The sequence below is a fragment of the Rissa tridactyla genome, chromosome 3 (assembly GCF_028500815.1).
Source record: "Rissa tridactyla isolate bRisTri1 chromosome 3, bRisTri1.patW.cur.20221130, whole genome shotgun sequence".
Lineage (NCBI taxonomy): Eukaryota > Metazoa > Chordata > Aves > Charadriiformes > Laridae > Rissa > Rissa tridactyla.
The window spans coordinates 56,083,954-56,106,513 of NC_071468.1; the positions used below are offsets into that span (position 1 = coordinate 56,083,954).

Here is a 22,560-nt window from a genome sequence, read left to right on the forward strand (position 1 = left end):
TGTACGTTGATATACAAAGGGATATATCCCCATCCGTCTCCTCCAGCCAGACACACAAGACATTGCGATGAGGTACAGGATTCTTACCACAACACAGCAAGAAGGTTCTTCTCACCAACATAAAAGTAAAATACACTCTAAAGCGGTTTTGATGGAAAATGTCATTTAAAAACCTTATAACTTAATCAGCTGCTGCCCAAATCCTGAGGTTTCTCTCCATCCTTCAGATTGCATCCCCAGGATCAGTCCAAATAATTTTGGGTTATTTACCTTCCTGCAACGATGACTACATCTGTTCGAACTAACTTAGTAAAGTCAGACCAGCATTCTTGTGCAAAACTTTTTATTAAAAAGAGAAAGGGTTCTCTGCACAAAAAGAAGATACAACACTAGTCATGAAATTTAACTTTTCAAAGATTGCAAGAGACCAGATGTGAAATTTTGATTGTGACAAAGACTATGTCTCAAGTTCAGAAAGTTATTCTCACATCTGAAAACACAGCCAACACACCTGTCAATTACAACCTCAACTATAAAAAAACCCCACTTTTCTTTTGGGAGTTACCAGCACATTGTCAAGTTTTAACATGCAGCGTCGATGATGAAGCTGTATATAATCCAAAATAGTGTTACTAAAATGCTAAGATTCCTACAGAACCTTCCACATTTCACAGCTTCAGCAGTTTTCCTTTCCAATTCTCATGAACTAACGTAAAAAGTTTATGTTCCCCTAAATTTATAAAAAAACTCAGCTTAAAAAAACCCATCTCTCTCAAATGACATAAAAAGAATTTCAGAAGAACCCCATAGTTTGGCCTTGGAATTAATACTTGAAAAATATCTTTGGAGCAGCAGGAGAAAATAATAAAAATCGGGGGGTTACCTTCTCTTCACTTTGCATGCGTGTGTATGTATTACAGACATCAGTTTACAGCAAAAAAATTCTTGCCCTAGTGACTACCATCCTGCTTACCAAAACCAAACAGGTACTGAGGAAGAAATAAGAGCAACCTTAGACATACGCTTGTTTTGTTACCCATCCCAGAGCATCAATAACAACATCAATAATAAGTGACAGCTGTCAGAACCTGAGGCACCTTACATTTCTTCTGCAGTACCAGCACCAAGCCGTAGGCCTCTCCCCCACACGCTGATAACAGAATAATGAGCCATTAAGGATGAATCTGACATTTCCCAGGAGTTCAAGGTGATCAGTACTTCAAAAGGATACTGGAGTGGTTTTCATGCGAAAAGTTGTCTGTTCACGTAAATAGCCTCTGCATCGGTACCATATACTAGGCATGGTCCTAAAATATCTAAACTATTCACAGACAAAGTCTGATTTGGAATTAAGTTGGTGATTTCCATGCGGTCTTTGGTAGGATCGTTGCTTAGCCAGGCACTTACTACAGAATGGTTAATGGTATTGTGGGAAAAATAGGTAGTACTTCTTCCTCCTGAAAGAAGGAGAGGGAAAGAGGGAAATAAGTTCCAATTTAGTTTACATATTCTCAGAATTTGGAGATGCGTAGTAGGTATGGGACAGACACAATGGGAATATCATTTTACATTTAAGCCAGTTTTCAGATTACTTAACAGATGTTGTTGTCTCTTTGGTAAATGAAGGAAAAAATAGCTTAAAAAAATAATCAAGTACCTGAAATGATTACAGAAACCTGCTACCAGCTCTGTCCTCGGTTAAGACAAACAGGTCAGCACAGCTAAGAACTCATCTCGCTGAACAAACAGTCTAAGTATCTACAAGTTTTTCTAGGCAGAGACTAAAGCAATGACAGACCTAAGAACAAAAGTCTGTTTATACAGTGTCTTGCTATATTTGGGGCATCAGCTTTGCTTATTCCCTACCGTCCCTTCTCCCTGCTTACTCGGCAGCAAGCGATATACCTGGATTTTTGAAATTTTTTTCCATGTAACATTTTACATTCAAAGTGAAGTCTCAGTTTGGGAACTATCATTCAGTACAAAATTAACAAGTGGCTGAAGTGGTGCTAAAGGGTTTATATTTAATATACCAGAAAACACACAGAGGGGAACTTGAATTGGTTGTCCTGTTGTTTCCCTACATAGGGCTGAGCTTTGAATGGCAACTTTGAGGCCAAAGGCAGCAGATCATATGAAAGTTTCCCCACTGTTTATGGTCTGAAGTGACAAGTAATTAAACAGTCTTTGTGACTAGAATGTGAAAATGAGCGTTTATATTAAGTCAGTATCTTATCTTTAATTAAAATCCTACCACGATACAAAGGGATCCAGTTTCATTAATCGAAAGTTCCAATTATGACCTTGAAGAATAAATTCATAATTCCAGTATCCTATTGATGTATAAGTTATTGCATTATTATAACATTTTGTATACCTCCCTCAGAGACTCAGATAACAGTGTGTCATTTAGGCTGCCCTCGTGTGTTTTCTTTATACAGGTGATTTTTTAAGTGAACACGATCTATCTTTGAAATACTAGATGTGCCCCTTCACATGCTGGACAGAGTACAGTGGATTAAAAAACCCACAAAACAGACCACAAAACACTCACACGACTATTAACCTCATAAGTAGTTTTCCTGACATGTCTATCTGGGCCTTCTTTCTAAGCAAAGACACCAACTTTTAATTTTCTGTATTAGAATTGTGTTATTAATTGGGTCATGTGAGAACATCAACTTCAATTATGTTGTCAACTGACAAATTCAGTACAGATTGACTTCAAACATCCTTACCTTGATGAAGAAAAGATGGTTTTTCAGACACATCTGTGGAAGTATCCCAGTGCCAAAGAGATCCATCTTCAGAACACGTAAATAAGTGATCGGGGTTGGAGGGATGGAAGTGAACTTCCCACACTGGAAGTATCAAACCAAAACCAAATAAAACCACTTCAGAACAAGTATCAAGTACTTGGCACACTGCACTTTGGCTAGTATGATGTGGACGTGCACTTAGAAGAACCCAGGCCCCCCACCAAAACCTTCTGTTCTTAGGCATATGTGGGTAGGAGACAAAACCCAGCCCGTACTTGTTCACTGCAGTTTTCCCTCCCGTGGGAGAGAAGAGGACTCTATTTTGTTGCGTTTTCAGTACTGTGAAAATTGCCAAAGGTTAAAATCTTATCTGAATTTAGGCATTCTGAATACTTTTTCATCCCATCTTCCCTACTGTTAAGTTGAAATCTGCACACAGCATGCATTCTTTCCCAGCACACACATTATTATTTTGTGTCTAAATACCACAACTGTGGAAAAGATATTTAAGTCTGTAAAACTCAACATCTCAAGAAATATTTTTACTCTCTAAATATAATTGTGGCATCAAGTCAAGAAATTTTCATCACAAAATGAGTTGCCATCTTGTTCATATAAAGTTACCAGGAAAGGGAGCTTTTTCCAGCATTGTGGAAGCACCAAATGGATCTATATTATCTTCAGTTTCCCCTCCTTCTTCATGTTTCCAAGTTTGCTAGTAACTGCATTCTTGCTTTACTACACATGCATACCACGGCATCAATTTCTATTTCTATACTTACCCTTCTAGAAACATAGTCATTCTGATTAAATGCACCTAATGACTCATTAAAGAGCTGCTTACTAAGTCTAGTTTTAGTGTACATAAAGTTGGCTTTTAGATATAAACAGCCTCATATACAGAGAAGGAACAAACTGAAGCCAACTGAATGAAAACACATTCAGTAGCAATTATGTGACTGCTTTCTATCGTAGTTACACCACCTAATTTTTTTTTTTTTTTTTTTTTTTTTACAGAAATTAGAAGTGTCTATAATGCCACTTTCTTCTCCCCCCTCCATTTCAGATACTTACTTTCTGCTTCATGAGCGTTCAGCAGGGACACTGGTATAGTACCTTGCCTGATGTCCCATATACTCAGCATCCCATCCTGGCCCCCCGTGGCCACAATATGCTGCTGATTGGGGTGCCTGTCCACACAGTGCAGTGGAACTCGGTCACCTGTCCTGCAAAGGAGAAGGAAAAAAAAGAAAAAACCCAGACATGAATTCTTTATTCAGCTTCTATTTTCTCCTCCTTAATGAGTAGCAGTGTTGACAAACACGGTAACGGTATCGACTGCAGCTTCAATTCCGCATCACTACAGGCTGAAGCCGCATGACATCTACTGGAAATTAGAGGTATGGCAATAACACGAAGCTGCACTTGGATGAGCATCAGGTTCTGTGCCCTATGGTATACAGGCATCTATGCCATATCTGACAGCTTTACAGGAGCAAGAAAATGTTGCATACAGATAATGCTCTAAGTACACCTACAATAATAATAAGGTTACTCTGAAATTCATATTATAGTTACAGTTTCAACATCTACGAAGAATTACAAAGGGAGACTGGACACTAACAAAACCAGGTACCTCAACCACAGCTTATTAACAGCAATAGAAATTATTCCACAGACAACAGGGTTTGAACCTAGCTCAGTTTGTTTTCTCACAATACCGCATAAGGCACAAAACTATCATTCAAATGCCATAAACTCTATATTAGGCCTGTGGAGAAAAACAGATGTAAAGTATATTTAATTAGGGAAAGAGACAGAGTTCTGGGCTGAGGGCTGTTTTTTGTGGTGTTGTTTTGTTTTTTTTCTTAAAAAGGAGCAAGTGTACAGGTGCAATAGTCCTTCAAGAGTTAAGTCATAAAACAGATCGCCTAAATAAAATGCTCAGCCACAACAGTAATTCAGCCATTAAGCAGAGTCTGCTTTTGATTATTTAAATATCACAGAAGTTAAAAACCTTCTAAAAAAAAAAATCAATCATTTATCATCCCATTCATTGTCAAGACGGTATCAGGAAAGACCTAAATCAGATTATATAAAGCAGCACATGCTTCTCAGTAAATATGCAAAACAAAGAAGGTCTTACAAAGAAAATATTTGAGATGGCTCATTTCTTTGCTGTCTGAGGTCCCATATTTTTAACTGTCCAATTGAATTTACTGTCAAGATCTCAGTTGTGCGAAGGAAAGTCACTGCATGGAGCGTACTGCTGTCTGCATTGTCTGCAAGAGAGATGAGGAAAGCATTCAGAAAACCCTACAGAATGCTAGTCTCTATTTATTTACAACAAAATATCTCTTTTTAGAAAACAGAACACAGCTGCTTAAACATGGTTACAACCTTTCTGCATTTCCGGGGCAGAGACAGACCAATGAAATATGAAATTTTAAGCGTTGCAAGGTACTCTGTGAAAAAGCAGCCCTTGCTTCCTATATCGAACACTACTGAGACAAATCTGTAAGAAGCTATATTTAATTAGCTCTGGTGCTTACAGAACTACCTGTTGATATGTAAGATTTCTTTCTATAGTTCCTAAGAGGAGGAAACAATTTAGCCAGGTCCGTGGTTTTTGTAAGAGTTTTCTTTATATGCTCTGCATCTACTGATGTGAGGCAAGCTATGGAGCTTGCCATGGTGCAGTTCTTTCGAACACAAGAAACGGTAATTCTGGCTGAGAACATTAAGCAGTTGTATACAGAAGCACTTAATTCACCAACTTTCTTTAGACCTTTTCTAAGGACTGTCAATGTGATATCCATCCCTGTCCCTAAAGCCTCTCATAGTTGGTTCTGTTTTACCTCAAACCAGAATTACGCTTTGCTTGTTAATAACTCAATGGCAAAGCTCTTTTTTCAGGTCCTTTTCTCTAGTGCTTCTTTTGTTCAGAATAATTTACAATGTCAAACACTTCAAAGCATTGAGGTGAAACTTTTGAGGCTTTAGGAAAGAATAACATACACACCATACTCTTCTGTTTTGATTGTTACTATATATAAACTTTTCATCTTGATTATGATGGGGTAACATTGTTAAGTTTACTTTCACCTCAAGCATTTTAAAATTCCTTGTCTAAGTCCATACTGAAAATACAGGTGACTTTTTTTTTTCTGCATAAGATGCAAACCTTTTCTGATATTAAGACAGACGATTTACATTGACACCTGGTTATAGATATTTGAATGAGTTTTCTTTTCTGCCTGAAAGCTGAGGGGAACAAAAAACCAGAAGTGTTAGCTTGCCGAATACTAAAGTTCTAAATGATTTACAATTTTGTTACAGAATAACAGTAAGTGATTTAGCAACGATACATCTTTTGGCTCAAAAAGATTTTTACATCACCTCTAACTTTGGAGATTTTTTCCTACCACAACTGACTATAAACATATCGATTTTGTGTTATACTCTTAAATCCATGAAACAATAACAAAAATAGCAAGATAGTCCTTTACAAATATTTCATGAGGTACAAGAATTCTTAAAACATGTTGAGGGTTCAGCTCAGCGCATGGGAAATGTCAAGGTGCATTGAATTGGGAACCAGTACAAAGAATTGCTTACACCACAGAACTCCATCCTGAAGTTGGAAGCACTTGAAAGAACTTCGAGAAATCGAAAGCATCTTCCAAGATGTTCACTCCCCTCCTCCAACTTTTACTGTAAAGTAATCTCTAGTCAATGAGTTCATGCTAGTCCCTTCCACACAACTCCAGGTAAACTTCACTTACTAAGTCATAGGTGTGATTGATTTATTTATGGACCATTCCTATTGTAACATTTCCCTTCCCATTTCCAAAAGGAAATGTCTCAATTAATTCACATGTGATTTCTTAAGTGTTTATGCACCACCAAATCTCAATGCAAAGTCTTACTGCAGCATAACACTGGCTGATGCTACCACTACAAAGCACACATTTTTACATAGTACTGTCAAGGGAGCACTAAAAAAAAACTAAACAACTTGCATGTGTAAGCATCTGAGCAATTGCCCAAAGAAAAATACATTTTTTTTGTGGACATCTGCTTCCTGTGAGTCAGCAAAACATTCTACTCTATTAAACTTATATACAGATACTAACACAGAGTATTCTGGTACAAGTTAAAATGTTACAATAAAATTATCCTTCTTAAACCAGTTAATGTTCTCGCCCCTCAAAGGGAAAGTGGCTGTGTTTTGGGGGCACATGCCTCATGTTTTGCTACCTTTTTTTTTTTTTAAGGCATAGAAAGGTTTTCTACCTGAATTCTCAAGGAGCTTCAGTAAAGAACTGTAAGCAATTAATAGGATTTATCTTGTGTGTGTGTGTATACAGCCATCCACACATAAGTACTCCCTCTAGAAATCCCAGAGTACTTCCTTCCTTAATTGGCTTACCACTGTGTAAATTCCTTCATCTGTTAGAGGCATGATTTCGCTTGAGGAGAAACACAGGCACTGTGTCAAACTGTAGTTTCAAGGAGAAAGTCCCAGTTTAATAATGCCACTATCAAACATAGCATTACTGTCCTTTAAATTATTTCTGCTTTTAAGTTTCATTTTCAACAGATGCTACAAACTCGTATTCTATTTCCATGAGACTAGCATAACAGAAGAGTTGAGAATTACCAGGTTTTGACAACTTTCACATGATCTATTAGTCTAGGAAATATGGAGCTTTTTCACTAAGGGAGAAGTGATCACTGTAAGCCATGATATCTGGCAGAAGAACAATGGTGTTCCTTTAGACACAGCGAACTAGATGTTTCTGAATATGGACACCAGGCAGGTTAATCTTAATACAAAGAGCGAATTGAAATGACCATTTCACTGACCTCCAGTTATGAAGAACTTGGGACACAATACTTCTTGAAGTCTAACCATATTTCTCGTATACTTTCATAGCATTTAACAATTCTAGATGAAACAGAAGCCTACAGAGAATGTTTGGCTCAAAAATTCTCCATCGGTTAAAACATTAACTTGCAAATATCTGAATGAATATAGAAATACATTTGAAATACAATTCAGGTACACGAAGTCTGTAGGAATACAGGAATATCTGGAGCAAATACATTCAACTTGGAATATTTAATTCAATTCTCAATTGACTTCCTACTTTTTTTTTTGGTTATTGTTTGAGAAGCTAAAAACCAAACAAGCTACTCCAAATTAAAATAGTTTGAACAGTTATTTCACATACCTATAGTTCTTACTGCATCCTTTTGGTCAGCTCTGAAGAGATTTATTCTACCATCTTCTCCAACAGTGACAATTTCTGGGTTGTTGCAAATGACTCCAGTACATGCTGCTCCACCACAAGACGTGTCTTGATCCACATGATAATGGGCTTTCTCCCACCGATGGTTGGCGGATAAAGTCTAAATAGTAACCGGACATTAAATTCTGCTGTTAAATAATGATCCTGATAGACCAAAGCTTCCAGAATACTCACGAAACCACAAACAAGCTCCAGGAAAGCCACACTACCTCACAAGAATGAGAATCTCCTACACAAATAAGAATCAAAAGATCTACATCTTCCTCAACTCTTGAGCACACAACCCTTCAATGAAACATTGATTATTTCTTCTCTGAACCAGCTTTCTCATATGAGCTAAAAATCAGAAAGAACACACTCTATTTATAAACTGTGAAACATCTTTCACTAGACTTATCCCTTTGGTCTTTCCCCAGGACAAGAGAAAAGAGCTGAGGCTTTTACAAAATATAAGGTCAGATTTAGATTTTGATTGCAAGGAATTCGGTTTATTTTAGGTACCATATCAGACTATTAACAATTAGCCTTTGCTGCGTCATTATGAATGCATTAAAAAGTCATTACGCATTTATTTTCCATGATTTAACATCAAAGCAAAAGAATTCAAAGTTTACGTTTCTTCCCTCACTTGACACTTGTGAGAAGAAATTCAACATGAGTCATTTAGTTCAAAAATGCAAAAACTCTAATAAGGCGGACACAAGTCCATTAATAGCAACTCCCCCAAAACCAATCTAAACTCTTAAACTATGTTTTCAGTGAGTGGACAATTTGGTTACAGATACATACTAGCAGATAACCCAGTCTATCTGGCTCTGGAATCTAATTTATGTAGTATGTGTGCAAAATGCTTTTTTGTTTCCTTGTATGTATAAAGCCAATGCTTTTTCTAACAGACTTCAAAAAAGTGATTTTGGTATGCAGATGTTTCTTGCTCTGGTACTTTTGAGAAATCTTATGCTGAGATCAACGTGACTTGTGTTACACAGAATAGCAGCTTAAAGCCAGGGCAAGTTACTTACCTGGTTATTTTGATGATGACGGAATACAGTTACAGTTCCTGTTGATGAGGCAACCACTATTCTCTCTTGATCCAAAAACTAAAGAGAGATAAGAAGCATACTATTAGTTGATATCAGTACCATTTTGATCATTTTGATTTTAGAGTAACCTAAATTATTGCTAGGTATAGTAAAAAAAAAACCAAACCAAAAAAAAACAGCCAACAACCCACAAACCGATACTGGTTGGTTTTTTCTCTTCATAAGAATTTTTCTTGGTCAATCTCAGCATTTTGACAGCTCACTATCACTTAATTTCTTCTAGTACAGATCTGTTCAACACAGCTATTTTACCTGCATGTCCATAACATCACCGTTGTGCCTGATGTCACACAGCAGCTGAGGCTCTCCTTGATATTCACCATTGATGCCCGCATTGCCAAGGTCTCCAATAGACCAAATGGAGATCCTGTTGTCCTGTACAGGAACGACACCACCAGTTTTACTCGAAGACGCTCTTGAAAGTATCTAACAACAAGGCAGCCCGGGTGTCACCGCCTTCTCTCTACAGCCAGGGAAAGCAACGGGCTGCAGGCCGCGCACCGCTCCGGAGGAAGCCTCCGCCGGCCGGAGGAGTGGGGGGAAGCGGGATAACCCTGCCGAGCAGTGGGGCGGGACCCCGCCTTCCACCGGGACGCGAGCAAGGCTCAGCCAAGCGAAAACCGGGACCGCCTGGGCTGGGGGTGCTAACAGGGGGCTCCGGCGCCGCTTTCCCGCGCCAGGCTGAGGGGGCCGAGGGGGCGGGGGGCGCCGCCGCCGGTCCCACGCCCCGGCAGGAAGGACGCGCCGCGCCTCCGCACCCGCCCGCCGGCCCGCTACCTCGTTGTCCCAGGAGCCGGTGGCGAAGACGTCGGGGGGGTGGAGGGCGGCGGCGGGCAGGGGCCGCCAGCGGGTCTTACTGATCTTCTGCGACACGAACTTGGCGCACACCTCCTCCATGGCCGCCCCCGCCGCGCGCCGGCTCCCGCCCGCCCCGCGCCGCGCCTGCTGATTGGCTGCGGCGCGACGGCGGGCGCGGAGGGACAAGGTTAGTGCGCGGGGGCGGAGAGCGTGAGCGTGCCCGGGTGGGCCAGCGCTGGGCATGGCGGGGAGCAGGGTGGCAGCCTGAACGGCACCGCCCTATGTAGCAGCCGCGCAGCGCCAGCTGCCGGCGCTTACCGGCAGCCCCGACCGTTCGCTCACCGGTAAGGCCACGAGGGGCGGGGGGGGTGCTGCCGCGGCGTTGCCCGGCCCTGCCCGGCCCTGCCCGGCCCTGCCGCTGCGAGCTCGGGCCTCGCCATCACGGGCAGCAAAGCCGCTGCACCGGCGCGCATCGCCCAGGCGCTACTTGCCGAATCGGGTCCGGGAGAGGAAGAAATAAAGAAATAATTGAATTTTCCGGTGTATATTTACCGGCTGCTTAGCTGGGCCGCCTTCCCCCCGAGAACGTTACGCATCTGTGTCATCTTCGCAAGGTCGCCAACTTTTATTTTCTCCAAATCAATGACTTTTAAAGCAACTAATAATCTCTGGTCGGGGTTTGCTTTTAAATATCTGGGAGTGATACTCTTCTCCCTCTGTCAGATTCCTGACTGTACAGAAAGAAGTACAACAATAATTTATTTTCTTCCGAATAGCACATTAAACCAAAGGCACACATGTACTTTCTTTACCGTATTTCACGTGAGACATAAACAACTGCAATAAAAAAATCAGAGGTTTCTTGTAAAACGAGCCAAAGGCTGACATTGCTACATTGTCATTTCAGAGGATTCAGTCACTGCAGTGCAGTAAGGGACTTTCTTGCAAGCACCATCCTACTTTTACAACCTGATTTTCTGCTGCATTTTTTTTCAAAGCTGCCACTGCTAGCGCTCTGTCAGGTGGATTTACCGGCATTAGTGGCAGCGGCTTGGTCAAACTTCCAGCTGTGTTATTGCAGTTTGCCTGCCAGAGCCATCTGTCAGTTTTTTTCTATACAGCATTCTTGAGTTCCCCATCAAGTCCACTGTGCCGTCTTGTAATAATTCAGATGTGGTACCAAATCAGTGGTATTTTATATGCTTTATGCATCATTTGAACTTCAGTCGTGAGTAACTTTTATTTTCATGTACAACAGAATCCAACACTGAACGTATTCAACAAGCTGGATGCTATTGTAGCCTGCCGTACTGCAAGCCTTAAAACCGCTTTGTTGCATGCTGCAGTAGCATTATTGTTGTACAATAGCCAATACCTCTGGTGCCCTGTATTAAGCTGCTAACAGCAATCCTGCAAGTCACTGTCAACTCCAAGGGTATTTTCAGCTAACTCTCATAACACTCGTGAGAAAGGTCAATAGGCAGCCTCAGAATACAGCTCAGCTACAGACCAGATAGCTAAAAGTGGAAGAGATAACACTTTAGGATTATTTAAATGCTTTATTAGGCAAACTTCTTTTTTTTTGTTACTTTATTATTTCTCTGTGTATATTTTCTCTTGTGCTCTTGGATGGTTTCCTTCTTTACTCAGGATTGCTTGTTCAAAAGCACTTGGGAAGTATTAAGGGGAGTAGATTGGTCATAGAGGCTTATTTTCATTAAAAGGGAAAGAAGAATCACAATTTTTCTTCCCTGTCTTACACTTTTTTTTAAGAAAATGTTGGCAGCGTCTGATGTGATGGAGGTGAGAGCTGTGATGGATGTAGGGCTGCTCTGTAAAGCTATAAATATATTCTCTGTGTTTGATCACTATGAAAGATGTTTACTGTGTTAGTGTGTTGTTTCAGTGTGATAGCAGATTTAAATAAACAAATAAAAGGAGGAAACAAACACGGGGAGAAAATACGCCTCATCAAATATTTCTGAGGTTGTCAAAAAGGATGTTAAATTCTAGACAAAGCTGACTCTGGGCATTGGGTCCAAACTTATTAGCTAAGACAACAAGGAGCATCTATTGATTATCCTTAAATGTGGCTAAAGCTAGGAGTGTGAGTGAAAGGGAAGAAAATGGAAAGTATGCCTCTCCCTCTGCCAGAGGTTAGGGGGCCTGGGAATGAAGGCACTTACTAAATCAGTGGGTGTAATAGGGGAGGATAAAGCTAATTCTGAACCCTATTTGCTTATAATCTGCTTTCCTCCAATTATCATTGAACAATATTTTAAGAAATTTATTTGGAGACACCATATTTACTGTTGGTCGTAACTCCTGGACTCGTGCCCAGTTCCATGCCTTGAAGAAGCGCAGTCGCTATGCAGGGTACTGCAGAGCAGATTGAAGAGCAGAGTGCCAGGGCCCTGGGGGCGTTCATAAGCCTTACTTGCCCCACCCTGGGGCTCCCATCTGGGCTGGGGCACACACTGCTGGCTTCAGCTGTGTTGTAGGAGGGCCCGTGCCCAGCCACATCCCTGCCCTGGTGGCTGGCTTTGACGTGGGGCCTGACTTGTCACTTTGCTTTTACTTGATGGCAAAACCATTACCGTCCCCAGCCCTGCTCTGCTTGCCTTGCTTGGACACCGTGGGATGGTGTCCTGCTGTGTGGCATTGTCATCCCTGGCTCCAGGCTCACCTTCTCTCACAGAGGGGTCCCAGTCCTGCTGCTCCCTAACACGGAGAGTCACTGATGTGCGTGGGTCCTTCTCATCTCCTCTTTGAGTGCAGGGCTGTGAAAAGAGGGATGCGGAGTTCAAAATAATGTGAGTTTATGAAATGGAAATACAAAATCAAAGTACACACCAAACTGGCTTGAGACTGCAGGGAAAGAAATGAGATGAAAGAGAGTGATTAATTAAAGCCAGAATGGAGGCAAGGAGAGGAGTGACTGTAGGTGTAGAAGCCAATTAGTGTGGGGTATGGGACATAACTGCGGAAATGTTCAGCAGGAACATTTCACACGGAAATTTCTGCTTGTAGTATGTATATGCAGAAGCAGATGGGATCAGACAGTGATGATCAACTTTTCATACGCTTTTTAAATTCAAAGAATTTTAAAAATCTAATGGGTTCATGAGGTGGGAGGGAAGGGATGAAACAGAAATAGTAGCATGGAGGGGTTTATATATAAATGTATATAAGTACTGCTAAGAGATTGAGATGTGGGTGAATGTGCGGAAAAGGAGAGAGATCCGTCATGTGCTTAAAATTAGTGGGATCTCCATGTCAGAACAATCAAGTGATGGCCCACTCTGGCTGCTGGCATTCCCATGCCTCCTCCCTAACAGGGCTGTCCGTGCACCAGCATGGACCTGGAGAGTCAAGGGAGATGGCTCTACCTGTGGAAGATGTAGAAGATGGCTCTACCTGCAACTGGCAGTAGACACCCAGGGACCAAGGTGCTCATGCTGGTTTGGACAAGTGAGGGGGAAGAGGATACAGGAATGCTGAGTGTCAGAGCAGATGGAGCGTTTCCACGTGAATGCTGATGGGCAGGAAACATTTTAATTTATTTTTTTTAATTTCTGCTTGTCTTTTACTCTAGCGTAGAATGTCTACATTCCTTTTAGTTTTATCGTAATGGATATGCTCTTAATAAGTTTAAATAAATGCACTCATGGCCTGGGCCTATAGAGCAGAAAGAGCTAGGGACCCTCAAGTTTGTTTACTGCACAACTGGGTGCATCCTGTCGCTATTGGTGCATGTTAGTTTCTCAGGGCCCTTTGAGGCAACTTGGCTCTCAGAAACTTGCAGAGCCGAATGCTGTTTCCTTCACACATGCCTGGTATCCATCCAAGACACCTCAGATATCGCTTAGGAAGGCTCACGCTTATGTTCTTGTCATTCTCTGAACAGTCATGCCAAGAATGTAGCCAAGAGATGGACAATAGGTACATTCAGTCCGAAAGTGCCTGGGCAAGCCTGCGAGTTCCTGGGAGATAAAGGTGGGCTCTTTCTCTGTGCGCTGTGACGAGCTGAACCCTAATTCAGGCTGGTGCTGGTCAGCAGCGTCAGTTCCCATGTAAATGGTTTCTCTTGTGTTTCTGGTCTCCCAAGGCGGTAAGTATCCCTGGAATGCTTTTAAACATGGGCCAGCTAGTTTCTTGCCAATAGCCTCTCTATGTGAGAGCAATGCAGTTTGCTTGCATCTGACAACAGAAAATGCCTTTTGCATTTAAAACAATGAAGTATTTTTGTGTGTGTATTTTTACAATGTCTGTCTGTTCACTGTATTTGCTGCCCTTTGGGAATTCCTCTAACTCCACGGCTTCTTTCCTTCTCTCCCAGCCCACTGGATACAATAGGGAGACCTTTTATGTTCTGGGGCAGGCTGGGAGTCTCTCACGGACTGTAGAGCAGCTGCCAGATCATGCTTAGGAGAAGTCAGATGGAGAATACAGAATGAAGCAGTGGCTCTGTCTCCAGGATTAAAAGACTCAGATGGGAAAGGTCTGGGCAGTCTATGGATGGGACCTGGTGTATGCATCGGGCAACTGCCAGATTTGCCCTGGATTGACTGCTAGCCGGAAAAACAGACGCCCACCTTCAGCTCATTTCCTTCACCCGAGCCAGCAATGATGGGATGGAGTATATGTGTTGCGTGGAACTGGAACAGGCTCATCCCTCCCAGCATGGGTTCTTGCACAGAAGATGATGTTATCTGTGTCTCCCATGGTGGTGTGTTAGGCTATGTGTGTCCTTGTATCAGGAACGCTTTTAAGAAACAATATAATATTTGAATTTATATCTGCTGGATGATGCCTTGTTTTCTCTAATGTTTACACAACCTACTATTGATAGGGCCTATCCATTCATAGTTATGTATTGCTATTCCCATGTTTCAAAAGAAAAGAAACGAAAACCGTGCTGTCTGGCACCAAGCAGATGACATCCCTGCGCCGTTGTGCCTGGTTAAGAGAGGAAGTGCTGCAGAATTATGTGTGGAAGCTCGTTCGCAGGGACCAGAAGGGGGCACAAATGTAGAAGTCTGACAGCAGGTTCCCCAAAACTGTCTGCAATAATGGAATTTGCTTTCCCTTAAAAAAAAAAAACCAAACAACTGAACAATAGAAACACATATAAATAACAGGTGGCAAACGAAGATTGGTGGGTAAATTGATCATTAAGGGGTTCAGGAGTACCCAGGAATACCACATGACTGTAGGAAATTAATTCTGTGGTTTTCTGCATTATGCTGCGGGAGGAACCGGAGGTTCAACTTTTCCCTTAAGATCGCTACTTCATGGTGCGCCTACGCTGGGACAGAGCGTCAGTTCGGCGTTTTATTAAATCCCGAGTCACTGATGTTATGACCTCGGCGCCTTTTAAAAGGAATTTTAAGTCGTAACTTCGTCCTACGCCAGCATCGCGCTCGTGACAGGCCGTCGGTGCCCCTGGCAGCCTTTAGCCGTACGGACAGGTGTGCCAACTCTCATAACCGCCCCCATCCCTCCCCATTTTTTTTAGGGGGGGTGGGGTGAAGGGGGTGTTGTTTTCCCTGGGCTTGGTCACATCCTCCCTTCGCCACCTCCCCCCCCCCACTGACTGCCGCCTGCGGGGCGGAGGCGCGGCGGCCGTCCTCGGAGACTGACCAATGGCAGCCTCCGACACGTAGGCCTGGCCCGCGCGGGCTCGCGACGGCCAATAGGCGCGCCCCATGCATAATGCCGCGCGGCGGGACGGCGGTAATTGGCTCCGTCGCAAGGGCGCGCGCTGGGCCGCCGCGGCGGCGCGGAGGGGGGGAGGTGGTGGCGCCGCCGTTACCGGCAGGCCGGGCCTGGCCTGTCCGTAAGGGTCGTGCCACCATCACACACCCCCCGCCCCGCTTTGTCAGTACACGGCGGCTGCCGGCTCCTTTCACGACAGGCCAAAGCTGGGGGGGTACCGTTTACCTTAGCCCCATTCATTAACGGAGCTCTTCAGTTGACACAAAACCCGCAGCCCCTGGGCACCGGGCGGGGCGGGAGGGGGGACCGCAGAGCAACCGCCGCCCCCGCGGATTTCCCCACGCGCGCCCGCGGGGGCGCATGCGCGGGGGGCAGCGCGGGCCGGCAGCGGCGGCGGCGGCGGCAGCGGCGGGAGGATGTCGGGCGCGCGGGGCGGTGGGCGCGTGGCCCCTCCCCTCGGCGGGCGCGCGGCGGCCGCGGCGGCGGCGGGAGGGGGAGGTGGCGGCGGCGGCGAGGAGGCGGCGCCTGTGTCGGCGCTGGAGGTTGTGTCCTTCCTGGGGAAGCTGCTGTGCGCAGTCGCGGCGCTGAAGGCGGCTCTGTACCTGCTCCGCAGAGCGTGTCTAGCCATGGCCTGGAAGTCGGGCGGCGCCAGTCACTCCGAGCTCATCCACAACCTCCGCAGTGAGTCCCTGGTGGGGCGGGGGGGGCCACCCCTCTCGCCTCAGCTGCGGCGGGAGCGGGGGACGGACGGACCGTTACCGGCCGCACGCACTTGGCGTTCCCGCGGCGCCCGCCCAGCCGACAACTGTCAAGGAGCGGTGCCGGCGGGGGGAGGAGGCGAAGGCGGTGCCCAGCCGGGGGGGGTGTGTGTCTGGGTGTCCGTCCGGGTCCCTCCCGGGAGGGAGCGGTGTAGCAGCTCCGCCGTCGTCCCGCAGGCGGGCTGAGGGAGGGCGGTGGCCGCTGGCGCAGGGCGGGCCTGGGCTGTTGTTGCGGGAGGAGATGCGGCGGGAGGGGCGGTGCCGATGGCGGTCCCGGAGGGGAAGCGCTGCGCGGCGGCTGTGGCTGTTGTCAGCCCGCCACCTCCCCCCCTCCCCTTTTCCCGGCCCCCTTCCCGCCGCCTGGCCGTAGCGCTCTTAGTGCGAGCTGAGGCGGGGCCGCCGCGGCGGCAGCAGCCCCGGAGGGCCCGTGATCCTCCGCAGGCAGCGGGCTCCGCGTCCCTCTGGCTTGGCTCCGGCCGCCTCTGCCGGGTCGGGGGGGAGCCGCCCCCCGACGCCCCTCGCAGGGCGGGCGGGGGGAACGGTGGTGTCGGCGGGCGCCCAGCGACCGTCCTCCGGTCCTTGAGGCCCCGGCTAAACGCAGCAGGAGCTGCCCGGGTTCGGGAAACGCGCCGAAGAAGGCCCGAGGTTGTTTGCGTTGGGTGGAAGGAGCGTGGGGCAGCAGTCCGCGCGTGAGGTCCGAAATGCTGGCTTTTGGCCCCAGTCCTGCCTTGCTCCTCTCGAAGTGGTGGTGTGGGACCGCTGGGAGAGGAGAGGAGCTGCCGAGGCTACGGACTCGTGCTGTCGCCGAACTTTGCGGGGACCGCCCGGCACTCGGCGTTCCTTGTCACTGCCGAAGGTTTGCGCTGTCCCCGTGCTGCGTGTGCGAAGTGTTGGGCGGCTGCTCTTCACTGATGTACTTCAGCCTAAGTCTGCAGGGTCATTTACACCTGATCCAGGCTGAGAGCACAGGGTGATAACACCTTCCCTATTCAGAGCGTCCGTTTTTCCTGTTAGCCTCGGATTAATTCGTATTAGGTATGCTTGTAGTGACTCTTTTCTTTACACCCAGTCTTTCCCTTCCTCTCCTCGAGTCCGTGTCCTAGACATAAAAGGATGTAGATTTGGAGCCAGTGTTATGGCAGTTGTCTCCTATTTCAGTGATGCTGCAAGACTACAGACAACTTCACCTATTTGGCCTCATCGTTATTTTGGAGACATAGGAGAATCATCCTTGTTTTTTTTCTCCAGTCTGCTTATATTAGATCCTCTGATACTAACACTGTTCCAGTATTTTCTTTTGCCACTCTTTTGAGAACACTTCTATCCAGTAGAGCAATGCATGCTGAAGTGATTTTCACGTTCACTTTAAAAACTACCTGTTTAACAAATAAATAACAACTTATCTAGTTATGAGAGTTGCAGTGCAATTTTTTTTGTTTTGTTTTGCAACTGTAAGGGCTAGAAATACTGTTTTAGTGAAATTCTGTTCTGTTACACAGCAGGGGAAAACTTTCTGACATAAAAATGAATGTCAAGCTCCAAAATATGTCCAAAAAGTGATTATTGCCAGAATTGTCTATGGCTTTCAGAACCTGAAGGCAAAACTGATTTCTTTGTTGAAGAAAACAATGACAGTGTTTTTCAACATATGGAAACTGTTGAGGGCTTTGCAAATAATAATAATAATGAAAAAGCTGAAACCCCTTATAGTTAGTACATAACAATAGTAGAATAGGAAGAGCAAAGTAAACTGGAAGTGTTCAATATTGTAATCGCCAAATACACAGTGATGGTAATTACCTGGAAAAATACAGTCTGTAATTCCCCCCCTCCCCCCTTGTTCTGTATATGTATGCCAAAATATTTTGAGGGGTGTTAAATAGTGGATTAGAAACAAAATGTTGCGAAGGCATGGAGGCTTTTGATATTGCAGCAAGATTGTGTTGTTGACCTCAGTGGGACACCAGTGATGGCATAAGGCTTTATCAGTGCAGAGCAGTTGCAGGATTAAGACCATAACTGTTAATTAAGAGTTCTCCAGGTAAGATGATAGCTGGTTGCTAAAGTTGGGAACAAGTTTAGAAGAAAGTTCTGGTTTATATGATATATAATTCTCTTGGATATGTTTTAACAAACTTAAAAATCATTGGTTGCAGAAAGACTAAAATGTTCTAGAGAATTCCTTTTGAGTAGTAGATCCCTCAATGTGTTTTTTTCCCCTTAAAAAGCATAGCATAGCATTTCTAGCATTTTTATGCTAGAAGAAAGAACGCAAGGGAGATGAGGTTAATTTGATGTTGTCTGAGTGTTTATCTTGTGTGTAACTTAGTAACTGAGTATGTTATTTAGTGTGTAATTTTCATAACTTAAAGGAAATAATGCAGGTTGTAGTGACATAGTATGTTTTCTTCTGCAGCAAAGCCTGGTCGAGAGATTCTTGCTCCTGCCCTTGTGCCACAAGTCTTCTTTTCACTGTGCTTATAGAACTGCTGTGAGGGAGGCTGTATTGTAAGACTGGATCATTTTCTCATTACTCCTCTTAGGAAACACCGGGGTTTAAACTCCTAAGTATCTGTAAACTGTTGTACTATTGTGGTTAGAGAAGCAGTGAACTTTGTTATGAGTGTAAGTGGGCTGGGGAGAATGTGAGCTTCTTAAACTGGTTTTGCTTCCAAATAAAAACATCAATGGAAAACTCCTGTAGGCTACGTATTCTTTTCCTGTAAAACAGCTAAAAAGGCTATTCTTCATTATAAGTTGTTATTGACAGTTATGCTTCTGTTTTGTGGCAATAAAGTGCTCTAATTTCATGAAACTATATTAACATATTCTCATTTCATTGTTGCCTTAACTATAGAATTAAGCTTCTATAAAGGAAACAATCATTGTGTTAGAGCAGTGGTAAGCACTTTTGTGTATTTGCATGCGGATTTAGGCAAGTATTCTTTACAAGTCTTATCTTTACTTTGTGTCTTAAAAGGGACAACTAACGAAGAGGGCCCTGGAACTCTGCATATTTTTCAGTGCATACTTAAGAGACAAGTGACTGAAGAATGTTACATGACTCTTTGGTTGTTTTGATTTTTAGCTGCTTGTTGCATTGTAAACATGTTCTTGCACCATTAATTTGAGGCATCATAGATGCATGATTTGTGACATATACAAAATAAACTTGCTTAAAATCCACTCTTCATAACAAAAATGCTGTCCTTGAATGTGCTGTTTCCATGAGGTATTCAGCTGCTTTGTTTTCCAGCGATTCTTGAAAACTACTTCTCACTTTTAAAAAAAAAGTTTGTTTTTTTTCTTTGAATGTTTGATTCTTGCAGCATTAGAGCTATTTAAAAAAAATGCTTTTCATCTTTACAGAGTAATTATTTCAATTTTCACTTCTTCCTAACTGAAAATAGTTGAACACGTGCCTTAAAACTTACTTGATCAAACTTTCCCCTTAAAAATATTTAAATGAAGATCTTTTAGCAGACAACACTTCTAGGAAGCTATCTAGATGCAGGTTAGAAATCATACTAGAGCTGTAGAAATAATTGACGAAGTTTAAATACATAACTGTGACTGGAATTTCTTTTTCTTATAACTTACTGTATAGGGATGCTGAGAAAGCAGGAAAAGACTGGGTAATTGGTTGTTTATTTACTGTTATCTTGCCTGGTTTAAGATCTTTGGATTCTAAGTCTGCAGCTTTTTTTCCCCTGTCTTTATCTTCAGTTATCCACTGTTCTCTCATCTCACAATTGGGTCATTTTGATCTCCTTCTGTCTTTCATACTTGGGCTCTTGCCAAGTCCTGTTACTTTACACACCAGCATCTTAGAAATCAGCTTTGCTTCCCCACCTGCAGAACTGAAAAACTGGTCCCTATCCAATTCACAGTTCATCAAAGTTAATTAAGTTTCCTTATCGCACCTCTCCCTGTCTCCTCCAGTCGATATGGTATGCTGCCGTATGACAATCTATCTTTGCTTATTTCTCTGATCATGTTGTGCCAATGGTGTTACAACCATGTATACATGCATTTGAAACCATGTTTCCAGGTGAAAGTGAGGGTGAATTAACTGGACTGTGGCTAAAGTGCTGCATAATGTTGTTAACCATCTGTGGGCTTGTTTGCTGCTACGCTCTTTTCTCTTCCTCATCTAATAAACTTGTATCACAAAAGTTAGCAATTGTAATTTATGAGGTACCACAAATTCCATAGAATTTTGTGCCTCACTTGAGACCAGATTCCTAATTTTTCAGTGCGAATGGTGTTCCAAATGAGTATATATTCAAGTATTGTCAGGCTTTGTGGATTCTATTCTTAGACACGCTAAAGATATTTCTCTGAGCGTTTTATTATTTAGATGTTAAATAATTAAAAATGACATCTTGGCAAGTTTCATCATGGTGAAGGCTTATCTACAATGAATCCGTGCCTTTATTGCGGGTTTCTCGTTGCTGAGGACAAATCTCTCTGGGAACTGCCATGAATATGAAGGCATTGAATATGGCTTTGCTAAACCCAAGCTAGGTTCAGCAAGAACTAAACATGGGTTTTGTTTTTCTTCCTGCTGTCTCACTTTCCTTGGTTTATCCAAATCGCTTCTACATCTGGCTAATTTTGCTCAAGGAAAAGTAATGTAACTTGGATGAACATGAAGAAGGGAAGTAGCAATGGAAAATCACATCAATAAAAACCACTTAACCCAAATTTAGTACCTCCACTATACAAGCAGTTATGCTGCCTGTTGTGTGCATTCAGTGAACACACTTTTCAACATGTATGTTGTATTGAAGCTTGAGTGAATAAGTGCTGTAACTCATGGCTGGATAGTGAAACAGTTGAAAATTGAACTATACTTTTTAATTAAAAATTAACACATCCAGTGATAGGTTAGTTTAAGAACATCTGAGTTTCCTAAAACTTAGGTAATGTCTCAGGTGGCATAGAGCTGAAATCTGTGATGCTATTTTTTTGGGAGCATTGAGGTTTTTTTTTAATTTGTTAGCAAGTAATTTGAATAACTGGCTAAAAAAGTTGCCACAAGACTTTTCTTTTTGTTAGTGATTTAAATATTGGTGATTTCCCCATGTCGGTGAAATGCTTTGAAGGAATTTCTATACCCTTGACCTTCTAAGAGGGAGGCTTTCAAGTAAATCAAGACAACTTAACATCCCAGAAAATAACAAATGTTAACAGAAAATAAAAATAACTTTAAAAACATTCAGCACATTTTATCTGTGTGTAAATTAGGATTGTGTTCTTAACTTGGTTCTTTGTTTTTGGCATTTATTTTTTTTCACTTAATGTTAGACAAGGTGTCAACGTAACATTAGAAATATATTTATTCTTACCCACATCAACCCCAAAATTCAATGCGACAAAGTCCATGTCCTCAGTCATCCAGGAAGAAAAAGAGAACGTGTTTTTAGCTGCTTATTTATATCACAACACTTTATAATCAGTCATTTTAATTTAAAAATGTTTCTTCTTTTTTTTTTCTTTTGTGTCTCTGATGGGGTTTAATGGCATAATACTATTTTTTTTTTTCTGGTAGTCTGAAGCTGCCTAATAATCCATAGTAACATGGAAATAATTTTGCAAAGCTGTCCCTTACAGGTGATTACTGTTGCTTGTGGGCATGTTAGAAAGAGGGACTCTCTATGTTTTAGTTTCAATGTATCTCCAAGCTTTTCTTTTAATGCTACTGTTTCTTTCTGTACCATATTCTGATGTAGTATTAAGAGCTATTGGTAAGCTTGGAAAGAAATGAATGAATGTTTCTATGAATGTAATACCTCAAAGTCATGTTTTTGTTTTATGATTATAATTTATGATAATACTTTTTTTAAGGAAAAAAAATTCTGAAGACTGTTGTAAGATGAGGTCCATTTTACTCATTTTTAAAAATTTAATTTAAATTACCAAATTTTGGCAAAAATGGAGTAAACTCTTTCAGAGCTTGAGATCAGTAAGTTTTTGGAATGATGTCTTTCCTGGATTGGTTGACTTGTGAGTTACGTTTTAAGACTTCAGAATCTGAATACTGCAACATTGGACTTGAGCATGAGATAGTTTTAAATGCTTGCACTGTCAAAATCTAAAAGAAATG

General features: G+C 42.9%; 2 protein-coding genes across 5 annotated transcripts in view; one reads left to right on the top strand and one right to left on the bottom strand.

The window, feature by feature from the left end:
- Positions 1–124: 124 nt before the first annotated feature.
- NUP43 (nucleoporin 43) lies at positions 125–10,106 on the bottom strand. The gene is made up of 8 exons (XM_054196834.1): positions 9,955–10,106; positions 9,430–9,552; positions 9,097–9,174; positions 7,997–8,174; positions 4,906–5,041; positions 3,834–3,985; positions 2,739–2,861; positions 125–1,457 (listed from the first exon to the last, which is right to left on the bottom strand). Exons 1-8 carry the CDS (start codon positions 10,072–10,074, stop codon positions 1,243–1,245), a joined length of 1,125 nt encoding a protein of 374 aa, XP_054052809.1. The 5' UTR covers positions 10,075–10,106; the 3' UTR covers positions 125–1,242.
- Positions 10,107–16,109: 6,003 nt separating this feature from the next.
- PCMT1 (protein-L-isoaspartate (D-aspartate) O-methyltransferase) overlaps positions 16,110–22,560 on the top strand; it is a 33,968-nt gene continuing 27,517 nt past the window's right edge. For all 4 annotated transcript variants that reach the window (XR_008465294.1, XR_008465295.1, XM_054194423.1 and 1 more), the window contains exon 1: positions 16,110–16,374. Coding sequence is in view for 2 of the 4 variants with exons in the window: in XM_054194423.1 (XP_054050398.1) it covers positions 16,110–16,374 (265 nt within the window). In the remaining 2 variants the exon portion in view is untranslated. The remainder of the gene's footprint in view (positions 16,375–22,560) is intronic.